The sequence below is a fragment of the Limanda limanda genome, chromosome 13, assembly GCF_963576545.1.
Source record: "Limanda limanda chromosome 13, fLimLim1.1, whole genome shotgun sequence".
NCBI classification, from domain to species: domain Eukaryota; kingdom Metazoa; phylum Chordata; class Actinopteri; order Pleuronectiformes; family Pleuronectidae; genus Limanda; species Limanda limanda.
This window is the reverse complement of record NC_083648.1, coordinates 1,555,544-1,582,875: the sequence shown is the minus strand read 5'-3', so window position 1 is coordinate 1,582,875 and position 27,332 is coordinate 1,555,544. Positions and strand designations below refer to the sequence as shown.

Here is a 27,332-nt window from a genome sequence, read left to right as displayed (position 1 = left end):
CAGAGAGACACAGAGACAGAGACAGAGACAGAGACAGAGACAGAGACAGAGACAGAGACAGAGACAGAGACAGAGACAGAGACAGAGACAGAGACAGAGACAGAGAGACAGAGACAGAGACAGTGAGACACAGAGACAGAGACAGAGACAGAGACAGAGACAGAGACAGAGACAGAGACAGAGACAGAGACAGAGACAGAGACAGAGACAGAGACAGAGAGACAGAGACAGAGACAGAGACAGAGACAGAGAGACAGAGAGGGAGACAGAGACAGTGACAGAGACAGAGACAGAGACAGAGACAGAGACAGAGACAGAGACAGAGACAGAGACAGAGACAGAGACAGAGACAGAGACAGAGACAGACACAGAGACAGAGAGTGAACCCACTGCAGGCAGAGCGAAGAAGGACACTCCGATCAGGGCGAAGGTCCCGGCCAGCAGTCTCCCGGCCCACGTCTTCGGGGTTTTGTCTCCGTATCCGATGGTGGTCAGAGTGATCTGCAGAGGAGACAAACACACAACAAGTCAAGATTCACACAATCCACTTCTTAATGTCTCAGTAACATCCACGAAACACAGAGTCTGTGTCGCTCTGCTCTTTGACCCCTGGGACCATCGGCGGCCATTGCCTTCACCAAGCATGAACTGAACCTGATCTGGAGGCGGTCCCTTTAGTGAGGTCATTCTGCTTCCTGTTCTCCTGACTCTGATCCACCAACAGGTTTGATTATTTCTGCTCCAGTTTGGATCGAACGTTCGACAACAGACTACATTAGAATAACAACGGATAAATAAACCTGTCTCCTTGCACTGTGTACCTGTACAACACTCCGCTCCATATACACTTACTTCACATCAGATGTGATATGTGTTCATATAAACCATATTGATATTATATATAATTTTATACAATAATATTGTCTTTTGCACACTCTGTCTACATATTCTTACACTCATAGTATATTATATTATCTATTGTATAGTCAAATACTTATATTTATACCTCTACTATATATCATATCATATTATATCATACTCTTTGTAAATTCTTGTATATACACATATTTATACATGTGTTCATGTTATTATTATTATTATTATATTTACTATTATTATTATATATACTGTTGCTGCCATTATTACTATATACTGCTATTATATTGGTATAATTACTATCATATATAAATATATATTATGTTATATTATATACCATATATACTGTACTATTTTTATATACTGTCTAACAATAACATTACCATCATATCATCAGTACTATTACCATCATCTTGCCACTGCACCTTATCTACCTATTTATCTTGTGTTTCTGTTTTTATTCTTTCTACCTCAATATTTTTTATTTTATTCTATTGTATTGTATTGTATTCAAATATACCGGCTGCTATGACAACTTAATTTCCCTTTGGGGATGAATAAAGTAATCTATCTATCTATCTATCTATCTATCTATCTATCTATCTATCTATCTATCTATCTATCTATCTATCTATCTATCTATCTATCTATCTATCTATCTATCTATCTATCTATCTATCTATCTATCTATCCATCCATCCATCCATCCATCCATCCATCCATCCATCCATCCATCCATCCATCCATCCATCCATCCATCCATCCATCCATCCATCCATCCAACTATCTATCTATCTATCTATCTATCTATCTATCTATCTATCTATCTATCTATCTATCTATCTATCTATCTATCTATCTATCTATCTATCTATCTATCTATCTATCTATCTATCTATCTATCTATCTATCTATCTATCTATCTATCTATCTATCTATCTATCTATCTATCTATCTATCTATCTATCTATCTATCTATCTATCTATCTATCTATCTATCTATCTATCTATCTATCTATCTATCTATCTAAAATCCCCACAAGATGGCAGCGTTTATATTATCAAGAGTATTTTGTCTTTGTTTTTGTAAAACAGGAAGAGGTGTCGTCCATCTTCTTTCACAGCGGCCCGGTACTGGCTCAGTGGGAGTCGACCGTGGGACCAGTTTGGCTCCAGCACATTCAGAGTTACATGAAATAAATCCACAGACAGTGAGCGGGTACAGAGTTGTTCCTGAATATCGTTGCTCTAGACTCTGAGTGACGATGGACAGAGTGAGACGGACACGCACCAGTCCCCACCACAGAGCGTCAGCGTAGGTGTCGAAGTCTTGCTGCTTGGGCTGAGCCGTGGGGTCGTCCTGGTTGGACACGTCCATGGAGACGTCGTCCTTCTCCACCAGGTAGACCAGGAAGGACGCCAGGATCAGAGACAGGAAGCCGATGTACCAGGCTGTGATCAGTTCCTGCAGAAACACACACACACACACACACACACACAGACACACACACACACACACACACACACACACACACACAGACACACACTTACATCTGTCCTCCTGACCTTCGCCTGTCACTTGAAGCCTTTTGGCCTTTTGACCTTTCAGCCTTTTGTCTCTCAGTCTCTTGTCCCTCTGGCTCTCAGCTACCTGGGCCTGGTCCTACCTTGCTGTGGGCGTAGATGGCCGAGCCCAGCAGCTTCCAGGTGCCCCCCCGCCGGTCCATGCGCAGCATCCTGAGGATCTGCAGGAAGCGCAGGCTGCGCAGCGACGTGGCCAACACGTTGCCCTGGTTCCTCACGGCCACCACCGGGACCGAGGCTATCAGCACGAAGATATCTGAGACAAGGACCACAGGAAGTCACGAGTCACAGATTCTCTACCAATCACATCGTTACTGAGTCTGACCTGAGCCACACATCGTCCTTCAGACTCTTCTAACATGATTCAGATTCTAGTGACGCTCTCTGGTTCTCGTGTCTCGTCACGTTAAACACCTGGACGGTTTTGGATCGTTTCTATAAAGTCTGTGAATGAGACTCCTCCTCCTCACCTAAGATACACAGAGGCTTGCGAGCGAACTTCAGCCGTCCCCTCCATCCTTTGTAGCGGCAGCAGCATCCTGCCGCCCAGACCCTCAGTGCAAACTCTGCCCCGAAGAGCAAGATGGCGAAGGTTTCCTGTGAGAGAGAACCAATCAGGAGGAAGGACGTTAGAACACCTTTTAACTGGGACTCAATCGTAATGTTCCACCCAGTTGGTTTAATTCACCTTTTCATGTATTTCTCTGTTTGTATTAAACAGTTTGATCTGAAACACTCTCAGCTGCAATGTTATAAAGAAAATAAAGTTTTTTATTTTAAGTTGAGTCGTATTTTTCAGTCATTTGATGTGTTTTACAAGAACAAATCTGAAACTTTGTAAATATCAGCTTTAAAGCTCCTATGCTAGATTTCCACAGCCACTAGATGTCGCTCTAGCTCCAGCTCTTCACACCAGAAGACAGCTGAGTTGAACCTGGTCTGACTGCAGCCTCCGGGCCGGAGGAGAAACTCAGTCGAGTCACTTTCTACTCGTCACAGCGTCAGAGAGTCGACCGCTGATCTCAAGTCTTTTCACACGTGTTCGTTCAGGTTCACGAGGGAAAAGACAGACATTTCAAATCCAGATCACAGCAGGAACCAGAGACTCTGGGGTTCAGGGACACTACATATGAAATAAGATAGAATATAAATCTGAATCCTCTCACCAGAATCACCAGCCAGTGTGCAGACGCCTTCTCATGTTCCTTGAACGTCGTCAGAATGGCCAGAATCAAACATCCCAGGACGATTAAAAACCTGCAGAGAGAGAAATTACAAACATGAACGTAAAGCAGAGTTAGAGCCGGAGAGTCAGCGTCAGATCATTTTTAAAACACAGTAACATCCGAGTACCTGAATCAGATCAGGTTTGAAACTCAGGCTCCAGCACAAGGCAGCGGTTTATCCCCCCACTAGAGGGAGCTACACCTCTACTGTTAACTGTAGATAAGCTGCTTTCATCACCACAGCTTCTCATTTAATGCTTTTTAAATCTGAAGAGAATTATAAACCACACAAACTGGATTATGTATATATATATGTGTAATTATGTGTTGTTTGTGTAATTTGTTAAATAAATCAGAGAACTAGGTGTGCCTCAACTCAACAGGTTTCATTAAACTGTGCTAAAAGTTTAATTTAAGCAGAAGAACAACTTAAATAACCTGTGATTCCCTCAGTGATGAGCACAGGCTGATATCACTATTTATATCTCGTATTAAAACTCACTTCACATCATATTAGCTCAAATATTCACTTTCACACAGTTTGATACTGACTTGGAAATTCAGAGTCGTCAGAGCTGGACGTCACTGGAAACACACACACACACACACACACACACACACACACACACACACACACACACACACACACACACACACACACACACACACACACACACACACACACATACACACACACACACAGATGGGTATTTAAATGTTACACTACATCCTGGTTGTGCTTCAGTTAGTCTGGAGTTTACCACCCTGCTGTAATATATGATGCAGAGCCACAGAGAATGAGCTCAACCAGCTGCAGCATCGCACAACAACAACAGCAACAACAACCAGCAACAACAACCAGCAACAACAACCAGTAACAACCAACAACAACCAGCAACAACCAGCAACAACCAGTAACCACCGCTGTGTCTCCAATCGTCTCCAGTGGAAAAGCTTTTCCTCGATGCCGCTACATTCAGAAATCCGTAAATACCTTTATGTTTAATGGAAAATAACTATAATCCTGCTTTTATGATCCTATGATCTAATAAAACAATGGATCTGGTTTGATTCCTCTGGCCTTGTGCCTCCGTCTGTGAACCTCCAGCCTCTTCTTCTGCTTCCTAAATCATTCATGGTCTGTTGTGTTGCCAGTAAGCAGTGTTGACATGTCGGAGAAGTTTCTGAAGTGCAGCACAAACACAACAGCATGAATATTTCACAGCCTGAAGCGTTTGAGATAATTCACCAAAAGGAAACGACAGTAGAGACCAAGCAGACCCCCCCCCCCCCCCCCCCCTGTGGTGGTCACGTGTGTTTTTCACCCTCAAACGTCATCAAATCCTGATTTACACCAGACTTCCTGTCTCCTAAATCAAATCTGAGTGTTTCTCCTCAAAGTTTCCCAGAGGACAGAGATCATCCAGCAGGACATGGATGATAACTCGATCTGATCCAACAGATTCTGATCTGCAGTCAGCTTCCTGTCCGGCTTCAGACAGTTTGTTCATCAGGCTCACGAGCGACGTCCATGTCCGTCACATCAACAGGCAACTAAATAAAAATGTAGCCTCACAAAACTATAACTAACATAACCATGCCACGAGACGAGCAGTAGAAGGAAGGTTTTTAACTCCCCAGAGCTAAAACCAATTTTCTTAAAGGCACTGTGGGATACAGAGCCTTGAAGTCATGGAACCTACGACCTACAGAAATTATAAACGTGACACGTAAATGTTAGGGCTGGGCAAGTTAACTCGTTTTAATCGAGTTAACTCAAGTGATGAGTTAACTCGATTGTTTATCCGCCAATTATTTTCTTTTTTCCTGTTCTGCAGCAGTCAGCAACAGACTTTCACAAAATAAAAGACTGACTTTCACAATAAAACAATAAATAATCAAACCTGAGTGAATGCGAGATAAAATAATTAATCGAGTTAACTCATCACTTGAGTTAACTCGAGTTAACTCAAGTTAACTCCATTGAAACGAGTTAACTTGCCCAGCCCTAGTAAATGTATTTTCAAAAAGCAAATAATCAAACACTTGGGTACAGCATACTTGTGACACTAGATGGTGATGTACTGTACATAAATGTGTAGTATTCTCTTACATGGTTTGCAGTTCTCGCTTCTATGGAATTGGATATATCAGTGTTTTATATCATGACAAAGGTAAAATTGCATAACCACTAAGTTAATTTTTGATATCTGTAATGTAAAATTGTATGATCATTATTTTTATGTATTTTATGAATATGAATATTTGAATATTTATTTATTTAAGCCTCGGAAGACACATTGAGGGATAAGACCCTCATTTACAATGGTGCCGAGGGTACAATAAAAAAGTTGATACATTAAAAGTGAATACATTGAATAAATAGGAATGAAATAAATATGCATATATATATATACACAGTAATACAAGGTATAAAACAATTCGTCAATAAAATACTATGGCCAAGTCAACTAGCAGTTACAGTCATTGCAGGAGAAGTCAGCTGTACATGAGACCAGACTCCAGAACTATGTATTTTAACTTTTGTTATTTGTAAGGTAATGTATGTTTTAAATGTGGACCCCACTAAAAGTAGCTCAGTCTTAGGGCGGAGCTAATGGGGATCCTTCTAAATAAACAAATAAACAACAGGAGCCAGCAGGAAGTAAAGCATCAGACTCATTGACGAGTGGCGTTCACACGGCGGTGACTCAGAACCCCGCCTCCAAACTTCTTCTTCTACACTCGACCTTCCACAGAATTTAATTCCTAAAGCAAATGATCGAGGGTTTTGAAATTAAAGCAAAAGAGAGTGAATTGCTCTTCTTGGTCGTTTTGAGAGAGCTGATTTGTTTGGGCGCTGGATGGATGTTTGTATCTGTTACTAAAGGTCAGGTCAGTAATGATGAGAGCTCTCTCTCTCTACATTAATCCCTTCGCTCGGCCCAGAGGAGGCTCCGTCCTGCTGGGGCCCCCCCGACGCCGATACCACCCCTGAGGAATCTTCACAACCAATTTGCAGGCGAGATTCAATAAAGAGAAGTGCAGACGATGCAATTCTGACTGTTAATTTGCTCGGCGATATGCAAACATCAGTGGGAAGAGGACAGCAGCAGCAGCAGCAGCTCGGCGTTAACGAGTGAAGTCACAAGGACGAGAGGAGAGACGCTGATCTTCATTCAGACGAGGATCTGAGAGGAAGTTAGGAAGCGAGAGACTCGATCTCCATCATCACTGCAAGACAAAACCTCACTTCCTGTCCCGCTCTCTCAGCTGGACAGGAAAACTAACCTGTCTACTTCTGAAAGATCACGTTACACCATAGAGAAAAAGAAGCAGATGTAAGGAGAAGTTCTGAATCACCCTTATTACACTTATTGCTAGAATTACTTCTTAGCAAACTATTATTGCTTTTTTTTTTTTTAGTTATGCTTGCAACATGACAAGGAGCGGTTCGACCCCATCCAAGTCTTCTCCAGGTTCAAACCTCGAGGTGGAAACCGGACGGTCTTCCTCTTCAAAGCTCATCCCTGGACCTTTAAACATTCAGCTAATTATTTTAAACACAGCAACGGCAGATTAGATGGTTTGTTAAGTGATGTGAGAGTTGTATATTCCTCACTGTGTTGCCAAAATTCTTCTTCTCCCTCCGTCTTCCTGCGGCTGACCTTTGACCTCCAGGGCACCGGCCTTCACCTGATCCACGACCGGGCAGCTGGATTCTCTGCGTGTTGATGACTCATCACTTTTGGACGGAGGCAGTTGAACCTTGTCAGACATCTCAAGTCATTTTTCTCCTGAGCTCTCTCTCTCTCTCTCTCTCTCTCTCTCTCTGGACACTCCCCCGACCCTGACACCACCCCTCACCCCGACTGGGAGTGATGGGTTTCTCCTCCAGCACCATCACCCCCCCGCTGTGGGACGGCTCAGCGCTACGAGGCGAGAGGAGATTATTCAGCCTGTTTGGGATCTGCTGATGATGCAGAACGTGGTGTTTGACCGGGAAAATCCTCACCTTGTGTGTGTGTGTGTTTGTCTGTGTGTGTGTTTGTCTGTGTGTGTGTGTGTGTGTGTGTGTGTGTGTGTGTGGGTGTGTGTGTGTGGTTAGGGTTCCCATACCACCACCCAGCATCTGCACCAGAATGACGGATGAGCACATGTTATGCTGAGGTGACGTTATGTGGCTGAGTATTTTTTTGCATTATTTACGTATCATTATTTACATGAGGATACAGAAATAAGAACTACTACTATAAGAATTTAACTACGATGAATTGTTTCACATCATTGCAGCGACTGAGACCTCGTTTCCACCGGGTACTAACAGATATTCTGGATAAATATTAACTCTGATATCCTACAGTTTAACCACCAACGTTATAATAACCAACTATAAATAAAAAAGAAAGGGCAAATACAACCTGATATATAGAATTAAGAATATATATAGAATGTGAAATCTCAACATAAACACACATCTTCTATTTACTGTTTATTCTGTAAAATATAAGTTTTCATATCAGCAAACATAAACTCAAAGCTCATATTGGCTCCATCCTCCTTCTCTTTCTGCCTAATCCCCCCATCTGATCACACTGAAGACACACACTCATAATTCATGGAGATATCAAGCAAGTCATTCTCCTCCTTTGTCTATGAATATTATTCCAATCAATCACTCAGTGTTATCAGAGGAGGACGTTTTATCCAAATCATGCAACACATCGTGTTTTACAGCATTACAGAATAAAAGCATTTAGAATAACTGACTGTTAAAGTAAAGACACCTTCATGACTCTTCTGCTTTGTTTACGTTGTGTTCACTCACTTCTGAACAAACAAGGTAATTAGTCAAACTAATCTGATTCATTGGAGCCAATTATGAAACATTAATGAATTGGGCGTCGCAGCACAAAGATCCCGAGGAGGACGTCCCACTCTCTGGAACGTCTACCTGTCAAATCACAGGAAGCTGAAGGGGCGGGTCTGAGTTGAAGAGGCTGACGTGAGCGTTGGATCACAAAGCTTCACGTCCTCGGAACGAGCCAATCAGAGCGAGTGTTACAGCCTCGGCCTCACGGGACCGGCGTCAGCAGCCGGAGGATCAATGGAGCTCTCTGCTAATCTCTCCTTCTGCGTCGGCTCAATCAAGATTCATAGAGTTCAGTGCAACCAAGAGGACGTTCAGCAGCAGCGGGGGGGTTTAGGATTCACGTTCTCAAGCTGTTCCTGGTTCTTGGCTCAGACGACACAAGTCACTGCATCATCTCCACAAGTCCTCGAGTTGATGCGAGAACAAACTCAACGTACATGAAAAGAAGAAAACTGAGGTCGTATAAAAGTTTACAGAGCAAAGTTCCACTAACTTAAAGATGTCAAGGGTTCGAACTTGTTATATGTTTCAATATGTTGCTGTTATATTTTATATAACATCGATTTATAGTGTGCTTCCACCTTGTAGGGTGGAGGTTATATAGTTTCTCCAGCAAGGGAGCTAGGTTAGCTGTAACGTAGCCGACGGTCAGACTTGGAGTTCAGGAGGTTCGTCTATGTTGGTTTTTCAGTGTTGATTCCTCTGAGATGTGAAGTGTGTGATGGAGCAGAGGAAGAGGAGCAGAGGAAGAGGAGCAGAGGAAGAGGAGCAGAGGAAGAGTAGCAGAGGAAGAGGAGCAGAGGAAGACAGCAGAGGAAGAGGAGCAGAGGAAGAGGAGCAGGAGGAGCAGAGGAAGAGGAGCAGAGGAAGAGTAGCAGAGGAAGAGGAGCAGAGGAAGACAGCAGAGGAAGAGGAGCAGAGGAAGAGGAGCAGGAGGAGCAGGAGGAGCAGAGGAAGAGGAGCAGAGGAAGAGGAGCAGAGGAAGAGTAGCAGAGGAAGACAGCAGAGGAAGAGGAGCAGAGGAAGAGGAGCAGAGGAAGACAGCAGAGGAAGAGGAGCAGAGGAAGAGGAGCAGAGGAAGAGGAGCAGAGGAAGAGGAGCAGAGGAAGAGGAGCAGATGAAGAGGAGCAGGAGGAGCAGAGGAAGAGGAGCAGAGGAAGAGTAGCAGAGGAAGAGGAGCAGAGGAAGACAGCAGAGGAAGAGGAGCAGAGGAAGAGGAGCAGGAGGAGCAGAGGAAGAGGAGCAGAGGAAGAGGAGCAGAGGAAGAGTAGCAGAGGAAGACAGCAGAGGAAGAGGAGCAGAGGAAGAGGAGCAGAGGAAGACAGCAGAGGAAGAGGAGCAGAGGAAGAGGAGCAGAGGAAGAGGAGCAGAGGAAGAGGAGCAGAGGAAGAGGAGCAGAGGAAGAGGAGCAGAGGAAGAGGAGCAGAGGAAGGGGAGCAGAGAAAGAGGAAGAGAGGAAGAGGAGCAGAGGAAGAGGAGCAGAAGAAGAGGAAGAGGGGCAGAGGAACAGAGGAAGAGGAGCAGAGGAAGAGGAGCAGAGGAAGAGGAGCAGAGGAAGAGGAGCAGAGGAAGAGGAAGAGGAGCAGCGGAAGAGGAGCAGAGGAAGAGAAACAGAGGAAGAGGAGCAGAGGAAGAGGATCAGAGGCTGATCGAACCGCTCGGCAGCTCAGGCAGGAACAGCTTTCATTTTATAAATCTCATAAACCACAGCATGTTACATCCATCAGGCCGAGCGTTCAGACGCCAGCGGCCTCAGACACACACGTCCTCTGTTTTAAATAACTGTGACTTTTCCCCAGTTTTTCGTCTGCAGGGGAAACTGCTGCTCTTGGTTGACTTCATCTTTCAGGAGTTCAGGAGCAAATCTCAAATCCTGAGCGCTAATTATCTTAGATTTCCTGGCCGTATAATTAGGGTCATTCTAAAGGAAATGAGGTTCAGAAACGCCTCTCTGCCCCTCGTGATGGAAGGAAAGACGAGCGGAAGACGAATGTGGCCTCGTGAAATGTTCCTGAGCTGGAACAGAACGAGACACAAAGTGAAGAAAAGACCCGGTGAAAGTTTGATGGCTAGAAATGAAACAGTCGTCAGGAGTCGGATGAGGGATTTTAAATGTTTCAGAACAGGTGAGGAAGGAAAGGAAGGAAGGGATGAGAGAAGGGATGACAGAGGACAAAATAATGGACAGAAAGGACAGAGGAGACAGAAAATGAATGGAACTAGTGACAAAGGATAGGACAAATGAAGGACGTGACAAAAAAGAGGCGTAAAGTGACGGAAAGACAGAAAGGAACGACGAAGGAAGTGTGATGGGAGGAAAACAGAAAGAAAGAAAGAAAGAAAGAAAAAAAGAAAGAAAAAGAAAGAAAGAAAGAAAGAAAGAAAGAAAGAAAGAAAGAAAGAAAGAAAGAAAGAAAGAAAGAAAGAAAGAAAGAAAGAAAGAAAAAGAAAGAAAGAAGAAGAAAAGAAGAAAGAAAGAAAGAAAGAAAGAAAGAAGGAAAGAAAGAAGAAAGGGAAGAAAGAAAAAGAAAGAAAGAAAGAAAGTTTTAAATACTTGTTCACATCATCTCGTCTTTCATCCCTCGCTCCAAAGAAGAAAGGGAAGAGAGAGGACAAAATAATGGACAGAAAGGAACAGGAGACAGAAAAAAGAAAGGAAAATAGTGACAAAGGATGGGGACGAATGAAGGGAACAAAAGAAAGAAAGAAAGAAAGAAAGAAAGAAAGAAAGAAAGAAAGAAAGAAAGAAAGAAAGAAAGAAAGACAGAAAGAAGGAAAGAAAGAAAGAAAGAAAGTGTGGTAGAGGAAGAAAGAAAGAAAGAAAGAAAGAAAGAAAAAAGAAAGAAAGAAAGAAAGAAAGAAAGAAAGAAAGAAAGAAAGAAAGAAAGAAAGAAAGAAAGAAAGAAAGAAAGAAAGAAAGAAAGAAAGAGGGAAAGAACTAAAGAAACTTTTAAATACTTGTTCCCATCATCTCATCTTTCATCCCTCGCTCCTGTCGGGCTCCGCCCACTTATCGATCAACACCGTTCTTCTGACTCAGCGTCCAATCATCAATCAGCGTCAGTGGCTGTCACTCGCCTGCTCGGCTGTGAAGTTATTAACGGGAAAATCCACGACGTTGAAAAATCACATTATTAAATTGAGTGGGGGGGGTGGGTGGGTGGGGGGGCAGCGTTTTAATGAGCAGTCGTTTGTGTTTGTTTACTGCAGGGAGGAGCCAGACTCATTGACCCAGTTCCACGGCCGTGAGTTATCGTCTCGGTCGGCGAGGAGCGGGCGCCACATCGGAGTGAAGCTAACGTGACGCTGATCGCGTTTCACTAATGATGATGGAGCAGGAGGGAGGGGAGGAGGGAGGGAGGGAGGGAGGGAGGGAGGACGGGGGGGCGGTGAATGAGGGCTGGGTAATGAAAGGATCGACCGGCTGAAACATCCGTCTGTTCCTCTCATCTCTCCAGTCTGCGTCACACCTGCTGACGTCAGGAGGAAAGATCTCAAACCAACTCCTGAACAGTGATGAAGTGAATGTGAGTGAGTGAAGGTGAAGAAGGCCGACATGTTCAACAAGTCCTCTGGATCGCCCCCTGGTGGCTGGCTGCAGGATAGATCATTAACTCCTCCTCCCCCATGTCAGCCGAACAAACTCATCCTCCACATGACCTCCTCACCACCAGGTGGCAGCGTTCCTGTCGGAGATATTCTGGCTTCACTCCCGGAGGAATCGAGACGCATCGTTTTATTTATATTTTTACAGTCTATGATTGGAATTAATATCAAAACAAGACTTGATCAAGAACTTTTAAGAATAATTACTTTACAAATATTCTCTCTGAAGTCTTTATTAGAGATGAGCCGGATACTCGGCTGAAACAAGTATCCGGTACGGACAAAGCACTTTTGCCGAGTACGAGTTTTAGACTGACTTTACAGTAAAGTAAACCTCTATTAAATACAGTACAACATGACAGTTTGTATGGTTTGAAATTGTCGTTTATTATCACACTGGCATTTAATTATCACGGCAAAAAATTACACTGCACTAAACTTTAAGTGTTAATGTAAAGTGAAAATAACAAAACCAGTCTGTATGACTTGTGAACGAATACAATTCACGTATTTCTATACTAAAAACACAGAGTGTTCATTTCTCCGGGAGACAGTGAACGTCCCTCGCATCTCACTCACACACACACACACACGCACGCGCACACACACACACACACACACACACACACCTGGTGTGGAAATAAATTAAAAAAAAATAAAAATAAAAAAATCATAAAAAAATTTCAAAGTTAAAAAAGAAAGTTATGTTGAACCAGCCCACTTCCGGGTTAAATCACACCCACTTCCGGGTTAGGCCCCGCCCACTCCAAGTACGGATACGGATAATTCATATGGTTAACAGATACAGATAATGCTGTACTCGCTCATCCCTAGTCTTTATATCCAGGTGAAGATATTTGTTTTTAAACATGAAGTGAACAGACGCTCCTCAGCCACAGCGGTTGATCCAGTCGGGTCTCGATGAGTCGGGACGGATCCGGGTCCACGAGGACCTCGAGCACAAGACTGTAATTTATCACCTGAGCTCCCTCGAGGCCGGGGAAGACATTACGGGCTCGGCAGGACGGGGGGGGGTAGAAGTAATGAGTGTCAGCCGGCCGGCGGCACTGCTCATTAGCACGAAGACGCCTCGGCTCCTCCGATGTCCATGTGTCCGCCTGTCGGACCAACGTCCCTCCAGACTGACCACACTGTGCATTCTAATCAGTGGCCACCAGGGGGTTTGAGTCCCGGCAGCTCAGCTCAAAATTTAAATCTATTGTAAAATTAAAGTCTTTTCTTAAAGACAGTCTGTCCTTGAGTTCAGCTAAATGTTGCTTGGTTTTAAAAAGGGAAAAAAAAGGCTGTGAACTACAAATACAAATTCAGTTCAATACCAATATAGTTATTTCGGGTATTTAAGATAAAAAAATACTGTGAACATAGCAGATTTTGTATTTTTATGAGAAATTAGATGATAAAGGAAAATTTAAAACACTTTATTGAACTCGGAAAACTACTACAAAAGATAGAAAAATAGTTCTAGTATTACAGTTGTAAAGTATCCATCTATCTATCTATCAGAGGTCAAGAAGCATTAAACATTTAAATCAGAGCAAAGAAAATATTTGAAAACATAAAAAACTCAAAGATAGAAGACTGAGCAGGAACCAGAACCACAGATCTCAGAGTGGACACATGCTCGGGTCACATGGGTCTCACCGGGTTTAGATCAGAAGGAAAATACGATGAAAGAGAGAAAAACTAAAATCTCGACGTTTAAAAACTTGATCAATACTTGATTTAAAAAGGAATTTACTCAGGTGCCTCAAGTCCACTGCAGCCTAAACGTGTTATTATTATTATTATTATTCATATGGAAACTTGGTGGGCGGCTGAGGATAATTCATGGAGCTGAATGAAGTCAGTGGAGTGTTTCAATCATACGTACGAGAGACAAATGAAAACACGGCCAGTGGGGGTTATTTGATTTCCGCAGGCTGAGTATAAATGTCATGTGTGGTTAAGTGAGACGTATTGGATCCAAACAAGAAAGGGGCGGAGCTCTGAGGGACGGGTTTCCACCGGAGAGACGGACTCCGGCTCGTCTCGGTTCCAGGAACAGCTGATGAGCCGCAGCAGAGCAGATGATGATCTGTCTTCTACTAAATATTGATTTCTTCGGCCAACAAAGATAAATCCTCGTGTCTTCTGATTCACGTCATGTAAACAAACTGATCCTGTGAGAAGAAGCTTCGGGTCGACGAGTCAGGAGCTCAGAGGGAAGTCATGTGTATTTAGAAGTAGAGGTTTATTTAGAACCTCATTACAACCACTGCTAGAAGCTGGAGTTATTTAAAGGTTCATATTGTGAAAAAAAACAATATGAACCCCCCCACCACTAACTGAGACACTGCAGATTCACTGTTTATACAAATTAGATTTACAATTGAAATTTACTGATGATAAAAGATTAAAGAGCACAAAGCAAAATCAAACCAAAGGACCTGGAACGTTTCGTCTGTTACTGACGTCAGTGATGAAGAAGTCGTTAAGTTCTGTTCTGAAACATCTCCGGGAGGTTTTCAGATATTACAAAATAAATAAGATAATAAATAGTGAATCCAGGTGTGAACTGGAACTTAATCAAACACATGTAAAATGACTCATGTGCTTATATGATGAGACATTTCAATGGAGGAAGTTATCACATCAAAAATATGTGTTTGGTTTAAAAGTAAAAGTGTTTAAAACTGTTATATATGTTGAGCATAAATCACACTACATTTCATTGAGCTGACGCTTTTATCCAATATACAATAAGTGCATCAACCCGAGGAAACAAACCCAGAACAACAAGGATCAAGAAAGAACAATTTCTTCAAAAATAAAGCAAGACTACAAAATGCTATAAGTGACATTTAAGTGCTACTAAATTGTTAAAAAAAAAAAAATGTGTATTCAAGGTATAGTCGGAAGAGGTATGTTTTGAGTTTGCAGCGGAAGATGTGTGAATTAAAATCAACACAAGGACACAGGATTAGATCAGAGTATAACACATGCTTATCAAGATGATCAAAGATTCATACTAGAGATTTAGTGTCTGTCTTTAAAATCTCAAACTTCAACTGACGAGTTCCTGTCAGGTTTACTGAGACCGGGACCAACGTGCTGATGAACTCAGGAGGACGTCCTCACTGCAGTGAACCTCACAGGGAGCAGGTTGCTCTCAGTGAGGTGAGGGACACACACTCAGACTCTCAGCTCGTTACAGAGCCCAGACGCCCGGAGTGACCACCTGACAGTGGACATCACCCCCCCCCCCCCACACCCCCTGACCTTGGCCTGACGCAGGACTCGTTAATCCTGGAGACCAGTGGACACGCAGCCGTGTTCCAGCAGCGGAGACGAATGACGCACGCGGACTCCAAGGAAATGATCAGAGATATTAAAAGCCGACGGAGATACAGAGATATTAAAAGTGGGATGAACACGGTGTTCTTCATGCAGCAGGAGACCGGGCGACGCAGATGAAATCATAAAGTTCAGAGATGATAAAAAACCTAATTAAATGAGTAATTGGTGCCGGGCGCTTTTTATATTTCCACAGAAACCACAAAGGTGCGTCTTCAGTTTAAAGGAGACGGATTCTGTTCGTCTTCAGGTGGGCGGTCCTCTCTCTGTTCGGTCATGTGACGCAGAGGCGTGTTCGGTACGAGATGTCAAACAGGAACAGGAAGTCACCTCCACGCTCCTGTGATGTGGAGGAAGTCTCCTGCTGTGACACTAACACACTGTTCAGACCTTCTGGGGTCCAACCCCCTCACGTGTCTTCACTGTTTTATAATATATTGAATGTTGAAATATTAAATTCGACGAGGTGTTCCTGAGATATCGAAAGAAGACAGACAGACACCCGGAAAACATAATGTCAATCATCTCAAAATCAATTAAAAATTTGATTTGATTTTACTTGCATCATTTGTTTTGTTGTTCTCGATGTGCGGAGACATCAGAAGCACATTGATGAGGTGCTGTATCACTGCAGCCCCCCCCAAGCATGAGATGACATGCATTGTGCGTCTCCATAGCAACAGCTGCTCACTCCACTCTCACTGAAGCGTCCTCTCCAGACCCCCCCCCTGTCGGAGTCTGCCGGGGACCACCAGCACCTCCTGGTCTGTGTTACTATGGCGATGCTCCACGTCAGCCTTCACCTCAATATTCAATTATTCAAATAATCAATCAACTTATCATCTTATAATCACTATTGTCAGTTATTGAATTGAACTGAGGGGAAATGAGGTGAGTGGCTGTGAGGCCTTCAGGTGTCAGTGAGGAGGAGGAGGAGGAGGAGGAGGAGGAGGAGGAGGAGGAGGAGGAGGAGGAGGAGGAGGAGGAGGAGGAGGAGGAGGAGGAGGAGGAGGAGGAGGAGGAGGAGGAGGAGGAAGAGGAAGGACACTGTGGATCCTTGGGTTCAGATGCAGCATCATATATTCTCTATTCTTTTGTATTATATCTTCTTGTCCATGTTTGCATCCTGAGGGCGAGACGCTCCACCCGGCAGGAATCCGTTTCCCCCCCGACGCAGCGCCCTCGCCCGGGGGGGCTTCCGGCTAATTTGACCAATTCCTTCAGCAGCGAAAACGCCAACGGGAGCCGTTTCTCTTCTCATTTTCTGTTCTCAGCTGAAAATGCCAATTTATCACAACACATCATCTCTTTCTATTCATCCTCAGAGAGAGAGAGAGAGAGAGAGAGAGAGAGAGAGAGAGAGAGAGAGAGAGAGAGAGAGAGAGAGAGAGAGAGAGAAGTTATTAAAGGAGCTTGTTTGTGTCCTGGAGCCGTGATGATGCAACCGTCGGGAAGCTGTTGTATAAATCCTGATGAGAACAGAGGATTCCTTCATAGTTACTGTGAATAAATGGAATTAAACTCCTGAGAACGACGGTACTGTTGGAATTTCTAATTTTTAACTATAGGTTGTGTCTGACAGAATTCTAAACAAATAAAGATAGAAGTGTTTTTAGTTAGATATTAGGCCTTCATACAAATGATTTTAATAACTGTTGCTGCTTAGTGTTAATAATGAATCTTTCACTTGTTCTCATTTCTAACTTCTGATATTAAAGGCTTATTCCCTTGGATTCATTCAACATCATATAGAGTTCCAGGAGCTGCCTGATAAAGTTCTGGAGGTCAGACAGAGTGACGTTGTTGACTTAATGTTGCTTTGGTTTCGAGGATCCGAATGTTTACACAGTCAGGTTTGTTTTGATGTAGCTGAAACATAATATTCTTTGCTTCGCTGGACAACAATTTTGCCCCACATTGCATCTGCTGGTTCAATGATTTTCTTGAAGTAAACAGGTTGCCTAGCAACTATAGCGTCATTGGGAGTGTCTTCCTCTTCACTTCCGTATTCCAAAAGCCAGGAGGATGGATTACTCCTGCGCACTTCCGAGGAGGAGGAACGAAGACCTGCTGCTATAAAATATACAGACGCCGGATGTTCGTGGCGCTCTGATACAACTAATGTACTGGAAGCCCATTGCTTTGCGTAACCTGTTCATTGCTTTCCTAAATAAATACTTTGATTGAGCAAACTGAGTTCGGCTCGTCTTCTCTTAAAGGATAAAAGAACACGCTTCAACAGTACAGTACACGGTACAGAAGAAGAAGAAGAGAGAAGAAGAAGAATGGACGATGCACACAGTCGTAGTTTCAGGTCCAGATGTTGATGTTGATTGTGTGACATGAGAATTTGTGTGATCCTGATTATTTAATGAGTTCTTTCTTCTTTCCAACCCCAGAAAACCCTGATTCTAAACCAGAATGAGTTCCAGAAAGTTCTCCACAGTGAAACATGTCGACCCAACATGACCCCAGGCAGTAAACGTAACGGGACAGAAGGACGAGACCTCACATGTCCTCATCCTTCAAACGTCCTCTCACGTCCTTTCTGCTCCACAAACAACAAATTCAATCATCTGCAAACATCGATTTCTGAAACTCAACAAAGCGCTGGAGCAGATCTGAGGCTTCACAGGACGACAGCAGGCAAATACTTTCTGTGAACGATATGAAAAACAAATCAGCTGCTTTTAAAGACGTCCAGAGGTTTTTTGAGCAGGATGCCAATAAGTCCTGTGGGACACGGTCAATAAACCCTGTGTCCAGCTCACAGCATCGATCCCACACTGCTGACCACGGTCGGTTGGAGTTGGTGTTGTTCACATTCTCTGTGGTAATGAGCTGGAAGGTTTGAACACAGTTTGTACAGTTGAATATGTGAGAAAAGAAAAGAGACTGACTCACTGCAGAGAGCTGGATTTACTCTGTGACCCCAAAGTTATCTTCATACAAGAGGTCAGGTCGGCAGGTCAGGAGCAAGCTGTCATTAGTTCAGTTCCTTATATCAAGAATTTAAAGTTCTGTGTATGAACACAAACTCAAGTCAAGTTCAGAGATCCAATCTAGATAGTCAGAAAAAGCTCTTCAACAGATGATACCACGTAAATCTGATTAAATTAACAACCTGCAGTGGAAAAGTAAAATCTATTTCTTCAGCTCAACAGAGAATCCAGACTGACACGCTGACATGTGACACAATGAGTGAGGAGTTCACACGATCTTCATCATCATTTAAATCAGACGCTGCTTTCATCTCATTTAATCTGGTCTTATCTTTCCTCAGGACGTTATCTCCGTCTGTGGAACCTGTGAGGAACATCCTGTTTCACTAATTCCTTCTCCGAGGGAAACGAAGCACGTTGTTTATCTTAAAAACTCACGCTGACCTCGGAGGTAATTCAAGCTTTTTTCATTCTTCATGCTCTGTTACTGAAAGCACCTCTCACTTCCTCGTGTTTATGATATTTTTTCACTGTTTCTTTCCCCCTGAGTGTTATAAAGGTTTCTAGAGAATGTCAAAGATCTCCAGAGTAAAAAAAAAAAACAAAGTCTCTCCGCCACAGAAAACCCACATTTGCATAAAGCCTGCTCTGACCCCTGGTGGTCAAAATATGCTTTACGCAATCTAAAATGAGCTGTATGTATTCTTTTGGCTACATAGCTAACATTAGCATGAACACACTCCGCTGCAGGTGTTTCAGAAAGCCGTCCCTCATCGCACCGTGGGGGGTCACCATGTTTGAAGTCGTCTAAAGATTCTTCAAAGAGGATTTTTAACAATGGTGGACGACAGCCGTGCACTGTCGTCTCCTTCTCCTCCCCCTCTTCCTCATCCTCCTCTTCCTCCTCCTCCTCTTTCTCAGTCTGCTTAAAACTCAAATGTCATTAACACGCGCTGGAATCAGGTCACTGACGAAAGGGAAGTCGGTTCAGGGTGAGGCAACGACAAGTTAAAGTGAACACAATCTGTACGACAACCTGTCGACCTCCAAAGTGAAATCAGACGACTTCTGTGGAACAACTTATTTGGGTTTTTGACCAAAATCAGTTGATATATTGAACAGAGACAGATTTCAGTTCCTGAGCTCGGTCCTGAATCACAGGAACATAAACTTCACTCCCTCTCTCTTTGTAAATCAGCTGTTTTCTGTCGTATTCATTATGATTCATTGTGACTCAAACTTCTCAGTCTTTGTTCCCTGAGCAACAACCAAACCAAACTGTTTCCTTTCAGCTGCTTTATGTTCTTATAAACGACTAAATGCTTAAATCTAGGCCGGAGCCACTGAGCGCTGCTTTAAAGACGTGAGCTCCATTAACTACACAACTCCCACAGCTGTTGCCTCACATCACACACGACCGGCTGAACATCACGTCTTAACACATCAAGTCCTGTCGGGACCGAGGACGTCAGCGCTGAGGAGGCAGAAAGATCCGGACCAATCAGGCAGCAGGACGGGGGAGGGACCAATGAGGAGGGACCAATGAGGACGGACCAATGAGGACAGACCAATGAGGATGGACCAATGAGGACGGACCAATGAGGACGGACCAATGAGGATGGACCAATGAGGACGGACCAATGAGGACGGACCAATGAGGACGGACCAATGCGGACGGACCAATGAGGACGGAGGAGGAACACGCTTTGAAATCATCATCACACAGATGTTTTGTTGAAGCGCAGGTCACACCAGAGAGAAGATCCCAGTTTGGATCTGATCCAGAGACTCTGTGGTTTATGTTTGGTCTTAAAACTCTCGTCCAGATCGTGAATTGATCCATGAGTTACTGTGAAAAGTATGCAAATCATTTTTATTGACTTTTCATTAACGAGGGTCACGATAAAGTGTTTGAGGAGCCGGACAAGTTCAGGGCGGAGACGTGACTCAGTGTGTGTGTGTGTGTGTGTGTGTGTGTGTGTGTGTGTGTGAAGAGAGGAACACTAGTATCTGGATGTTGTGGTGATCAGTGTGAGCAGAGGTGTGTTGTTACGATCCTCGGGGCGGAGCCATGAATCACAGCTGCTCCACATATCGTGGTCGTTTCTTATCTGAACTTTACGAGTTTGTTTCATCGAAGAGTCGACGCCGGAGAATCAGCTGATATCTGGTCCCTGATGAAGTCAAAGCTCTGATTCCTTCACGACGTCACAGGATGAATCTGTGTTGACGGAGAGAGGGAGCGGGTAGAGGAGAGCAGGACTCATTCATTTCACATTTAGATTTTTTAACGTTTTCACTCCAAACCCTGCGCTTGCACTCAAACAGCTCCTGCTTGGCTCTGCTTGTTCTCTAATTGTGCACTTGCCTTCTCAGATGTTTTGTTTCTTCTGCACTTTTCTTCATAATTCAATCAGCAGAAGAGAGAGAGCGTTGCGAGAGTCTCACGCTATCACCACATATCTAAAAACTCCAGGTAGAAACAGACCAGAGCAACGCTTCGTTTTCCAGAGGCTCCGTGAACGTGAAGCTTGTTGTTTGCTGATATTCACAGATTTACAGCAGTTTTTAATTAAGAAAAACTATTTTAGGATCATGTTTTTTCTTGAGTTGCTGCAGAGAGAAAAAAATAATCAGTAGAAATCAATTTAAAGTGTGAAATGATTCCTGGGGGGGGAGGGCTATAAAACCACTGGTTCAACCTTGACTTCCTGACGCTCTGCTTCAATATGGATCATGTATGATAACCCAACCCTCTGTATGCACACTCACACAAAGAGTTCCTCTCTGACCTTCTACTTAATGTCATTCATCCTGCCAGCCCCCCCACCCCCACCACCCCCCCGCCTGCTGCCGCATCGCTCGCAGATCACCCCCCCGACGCTCCGGATTCCCACAGAGCTTCGTTATTTACACAGAGACGCAGCTGAGGAGAGAAGCTCTCCGGCTTCCAGAGGTTCAGAGTTTCTCATCTCAGACGTTCGGCTGAAACCACGAAGCAGCGAGTCGCTCTCACTCTGATTAAACACACGTCACTAACATGTAATTTAAAGTCTCATGAATACAGATTGTCTGTGATCAAGTTTGAATATATAACCAGATAAACCCAACAGGACGTTTGGTTCTGATCGTTAGATTCGATGGAGACCACCTGCGTGACTGTCGGTCGGAGACGAGACGTGAACTAAAGGAGCTGAAGTCAAACACTCAGGAAGGGTCAGAGGTCATAGGATTTGTGTTCAGCCTTCATCTTGTGCACCTGAGTCCATCCTTATAACCTGAAGTGTGTCGCGGTGCAGCTGTGAGGGAGGAAGAGGAGGCCGCTGCTCTTCATCAGGTGCAAACGCCACATTTGAAGTTTTCTCTCCACCTGCTGATCTGAAGCTTTCACCGGGAACCAAGCACCGCTGTGTCTGGCATTTTAGTTTCCATGGTGACTGAAACACAGCAGGCCGGAGAAATAAATGCACTCAGCTCCGACCTGCTCAGTGCACGGGAGTAAATATGGTAATTAGAGCCTCTGTTTGCCTGGAGGCAGACGAGCACTTATCACGTTGGATTTCCTGCAACACAGCTTCTGTGAGTCTGTTCTTCATCTGAGGAGAGAACAACAACCGCTGCTTCTCCAGGAGAGCGACTGATCAGAGTCCTGAGATGATCTCACCACTCAGGTTTGCTCTTTAGTCTTTGAGAATAAAAACATCAGCTCTCCCGGCTGCAGCCTGAGAGCAGAGGAGCTGAGGCGTCCGGCTGCAGAGGAGCATCCACGACTCAGAGCAGATTCACACAAAGCATCAACAACAACAAGAGGGAAACTGCTGCAGCCTGTGAGTTCAGACTGAACCTCAAACCAGACCTGGTCCTGGTTGGATCCTGATCCACTGAACCAGCTTCATGAGCTCGTTCCATATTTCACATTTTATTCGATCTGGTTCGTTTTACTTTCACATTGTTATTTAGGGACTAAAGCATTTTGCATGTGATTCGTACCAGATACGTCCAGTCGTCATCTACAGAACCATGGGTCAGTTTGATCCAGAACCAGAACACCTCGACTTTATTTTGTTCCATTTGAATATTCAACACTTCATTTCCTCATGGGCCTAAAAACTTATTTCCAAACAATCCCTAACAAAGTTTCACATGACCTGGTGCTAAACAAACAGCTGGGACAACATCCAACACAAACTCAGCTCCACAAACTGAATAAAACTTTGTGTCTTTTTTAGTTGTAATTTGAACCGAACTCTGTGACTCTGAGCACGTCTGCTGCCTCTCGTCTGGGGGCGACTTTAACTTCAGCTCTTAAAATAAAACAAGGAGTCACTGCTGCAGCTCTGAAGGTCGTTCAGGTCCAGACCGAGCTGGAGGAGAGGAAAGCTCTGAGCAGATCTGAGCCCTCGGTGCAGAGGGAGGCTGGGACCCGTCCTGACAGCTCCAGGCTTTTAAAGCTGTCACAGACTGAGCCTCTCTCTTTTATTTAGAGTGTTGTTATTCTGTCCCTGCAGCAGTTCATATAAAACACCTCCTTCAGCTCATCTTCTCGTTCTAACACTGAACGACAGAAATCAGGTAAAGAGAGGAAGTGACTCCTGACTGATTGTGACGGGATTGTTCATCCACACACGGTCACAACAGAGAAATTAAAATCATTCTTTTCTTTCTATCATAGGATTGTTTTCAATGTTTATTTCCTCTGGTGTGTAATAAAGGTTTCTGTGAATGTAAAAGTTGTGCAAAGTTAAAAAGTTTGTGTTATTACAGTGAGCTCCTCTCCTGCACAGAAAACCCTGAAACACCTCGTCAGTGCCCCCCCCCTAAAAAAGAACCAGAGCTTAAAGCTACGTCCACACGAGTCTGGAGTTCAATAGATGAAGAGAAGTTGGTAAACGCTTCTGCTCTCGTTTTAGTTTGAAAACTCAGAGGCTTCGTTTTGATCTGGACGAACACAAACTGACATGTTTGGAAACGATGACGCAGACGAAACAGTTCGTTCGAGCAGCGTTCGACTCTTTGTTGTGCATCTTTAGGATGTTGTTATATTTCACTGCAGCTCACGATGAGTCACCAGCAAGAAGTGCAACAGATTCATTATTGTGTTTGTTCACAGCTGTGATGGACGACTGCTCCGAACTAACAACAGTGAAGCTGGAGTTTGTGTCTCGCTGCTTTTATTCTCCAACGAGTCTCGAGCAGCTGAAAGAATATTGTATCACTTCACAAGTTGTTCACCTGATCGCTCCGTTTACATGTGACAGAAGAACAGCTGACTCTGGGATGTTAATCATCTCATCTGATAAAGTAAATGTCCAACAACCTTCCCTGGATGTTTCCAGTTGTTCAGCTCCAGTTCACAGTAAACGTGTCTTTAACTAAGAGCAAACTCACAGCTGCTGCGGCTGGTTCAGGTAATGAGGGGGGGTGGGGGGGGTTCACGGAGGAGGAGGGCCAACAAACAGCATCCACAGTAATAACAGTTATGATCATAATTAGATACTGACGACTGACAAAGCCTCCAGCTGTTGTGTTGCCTCACACATACAAACCTCTGATCATCTCTATCTGTATGAGAAGCAGGGAATTCGTTGTTATCATCAGATGGAAAAATCCATATTGTGCATATTTTCTGTTTTTGTGTTTATAAATCTCCCGGACTTTGACACAAACCTGTGATATCATAATATTAAAACAGTATTTTAGAAGGAGGTCCAGATTTTGGGCATCGTGTTTGTTTTGGCTTCACTTTTGGAAGCTGTCATGTCGTCCATCTTTGTTTATTCCACTAAATCACCACAAGCGCCTGATGAATCACCACCAGAGACACAATGAGGACACAGTTAGATTCCTGTAGAATAAGATTATTAATGTTCCTGCACAAAGAGCTGCTGTGGTCGATATTCTGACTGATGATTATAAAGTGAGGGTTGGTTTCTGTGCATTAATGATGAATCTTCTCTCACGGCTGCAGTTTGAGTGTCCACTGACGTGAAGGAGAGAGACACGGGTCAGAGGAGGAGGACGTGTGGAGGAGACACGGGTCAGAGGAGGAGACACGGGTCAGAGGAGGAGACACGGGTCAGAGGAGGAGACACGGGTCAGAGGAGGAGGACGTGTGGAGGAGACACGGGTCAGAGGAGGAGGACGTGTGGAGGACACATGGGTCAGAGGAGGAGACACGGGTCAGAGGAGGAGGACGTGTGGAGGAGACACGGGTCAGAGGAGGAGGACGTGTGGAGGACACATGGGTCAGAGGAGGAGACACGGGTCAGAGGAGGAGGACGTGTGGAGGAGACACGGGTCAGAGGAGGAGGACGTGTGGAGGACACATGGGTCAGAGGAGGAGACACGGGTCAGAGGAGGAGGACGTGTGGAGGAGACGCGGGTCAGAGGAGGAGGACGTGTGGAGGAGACGCGGGTCAGAGGAGGAGGACGTGTGGAGGAGACGCGGGTCAGAGGAGGAGGACGTGTGGAGGAGACACGGGTCAGAGGAGGAGGACGTGTGGAGGAGACACGGGTCGGAGGAGGAGGACGTGTGGAGGAGACACGGGTCAGAGGAGGACGCCTGCGTGGGCCGGAGACGCTGCTGGACTCTGGACCTCAGGAGACTCGGAGAACACAGACCGCACAGAAATAGCAGCTGCAAGGAATTCTGGGTCGTTTGTCTGAGCCCGGCTGGAGAAGTGACACTCGAAGCATCGGAGTGACTCATCGAACTGCGTCAACTTTATAAACCCGCCACCAGGAGGAGATTGTGCAGGGCGAGCACAGCCGGTAGAGGAAGACGGACACTGGACACGTGTCCTCTCGTCTCTCCACTCGTCACCAGAGGAAACCAGCAGGGACGAGCTAACCTCACGTCGACTCTGCTCTGTCATCTCTGTCGTCAGGTAACCAATCAGCTGGGGTTACCTGTCCTTCTGGTTGACTCCTCCCCTCCAGCTCCTGACATGTGTTTCTCCACAGGCTCAGTTTTCCTCCTGCTGCCTCAGACTCAGCACCTCCCTGGAAACCTCCTTTCCTCCAGACCTGCTTCCCTGGATTCTCTCTCTTGTCCCACGTTTCCTCAAAATATTATTACTACTGTGAATCTACAGTCAGAGACAATAAAAGACTCCAGTGCTGCGATATGTCAAACCAGGTCTGTGTCTGTTTGAAGCAGCATTTGAAAGGTGAAGCTCTGACTTTGTCACTGTTCAGATGAAGATCACAATTCATCCCGGAGCCTTTTTCTTCTTCTAAAGCTTCTTCTTGTGAGAACAGATCAGTGGAATGAAGCCGTGGACGGAAGCTTTGTGCTGCTCCGCTCTCAGCAATGTAATTAACCAAGGTCATTCTCCACAGACCAATTACTCAACTTGGCTGGAAGCTCAGACCAGAGAAGAACTGTGACCTGCGCTCCTGCCACCGGCCTCTGGAGGTCATCCAGGTCATGGAGGTCATGGAGGGACAGAGAGTTTCCCTGTGTCACCTTCTCTAAAGGTGACACAGAGTTTTTCTCTTTCCTCTGGTGTTATGAGGGTTTTGTGTGAATGTAAAGTTCTGCACAGTTAGCTTGTGAGTCACGGGTAATTATGATGTCACGGGTCATTATGATGTCACGTGTCATTATGATGTCACGTGTCATTATGATGTCACGGGTCATTATGATGTCACGGGTCATTATGATGTCACGTGTCATTATGATGTCACAGGACGTCAGCATGATGCAGGCCACCAAACCAGGTAAAGTGAGCCAGCATAAACTATATTATGAATAACTACTAAAAACAAATATATAGAACTTAAATTAAGAAATTGATTCTGTAAATTATGAAATTAAATTAGTTTTCATATCAGTAAACATAAATACTGATACGTAAAAGTGATATTTTCCGATATTATCAGCCTGTGGATTTATCTGTCGGGCTCTAATATTGTGGTTTTTTTATGTATTTAGTTTCTCTTCCGTTTAGATAAAACTAATAAAACCTGATGACAAATGTGACGAGTGATGCTGGTTTTATTCAAATATGAATATGGATATAATGAGCTGATCCTGGTGCAGATTCAGTAATGGTTGTTGTCAGGAGCTGATTCTCTGTAACACCTCAGCTGCTGCTGCTCAGATACTATATCACGGTTAGTGAGCGTTTTTAGATGGGGTTGCCTAGCAACTGAGACTTTGTTGTATATGGCTGTGTCATCGTGCCGTAGCAAATCTGCAAATCTGCAAACATTCACACACACACACACACACACACACACACACACACACACACACACACACACAAACACACACACACTGCCTAATCTTAACAAGCCGCACACAGCAACCTGGTAAATATAGAGTCAGCACACTGGTGTTGTCTCTGGGAAGCGGGGGGGTGGGTGGGAGCATGGGGGGGTGGGGGCATGGGGGGGTGGGGTATCTGACAACATGTAGGACGGCTTCACTGTGAAGAGAAAAACCTCCAAACACAAAGAACGAGCATCGTGAACCGAAACCTCAGCGAATGAGAGCAAACCAGACTCCCTGCCTGCCCATCCAGAGGGGTTACCGTGGCAACGAGTCACATGGTTACCCCTGGCAACCGTTGCAACTGGTCCATGTGTTGGTGGGGAGCCTCAAAAGGGAGGAGAAGGGGGGGGGGGGCTGAAGATAAAGGTAACAACATGATGGAACTATATAAACACTGGAGTCGAAGAATCTTTATTTTACTAAAATATGATCTGGAAAATGATTTGTTTAAAAATGTAAAATGTGAAAAACATGATTGTAAAACTGATGCTGCATCAAGTAAAATGAACGATTCAATATTTGAAATAAAGAACAAGTGTCTTCATAAGTGTTTCTCTCATATTCTCTATTTTTACTCAGGTCGTCACTTTGAC

At 44.4% G+C, this 27,332-nt stretch overlaps 1 protein-coding gene across 2 annotated transcripts in view; it reads right to left on the bottom strand.

The window, feature by feature from the left end:
• Positions 1-27,332, bottom strand: part of kcnq3 (potassium voltage-gated channel, KQT-like subfamily, member 3) — a 46,355-nt gene that overhangs the window by 7,468 nt on the left and 11,555 nt on the right. For both annotated transcript variants that reach the window (XM_061084712.1, XM_061084713.1), the window contains exons 2-6: positions 3,627-3,717; positions 2,931-3,057; positions 2,544-2,716; positions 2,168-2,341; positions 391-501 (exon numbers count right to left, since the gene is read on the bottom strand). In XM_061084712.1, the coding sequence (XP_060940695.1) occupies positions 391-501; positions 2,168-2,341; positions 2,544-2,716; positions 2,931-3,057; positions 3,627-3,717 (676 nt within the window). The remainder of the gene's footprint in view (positions 1-390; positions 502-2,167; positions 2,342-2,543; positions 2,717-2,930; positions 3,058-3,626; positions 3,718-27,332) is intronic.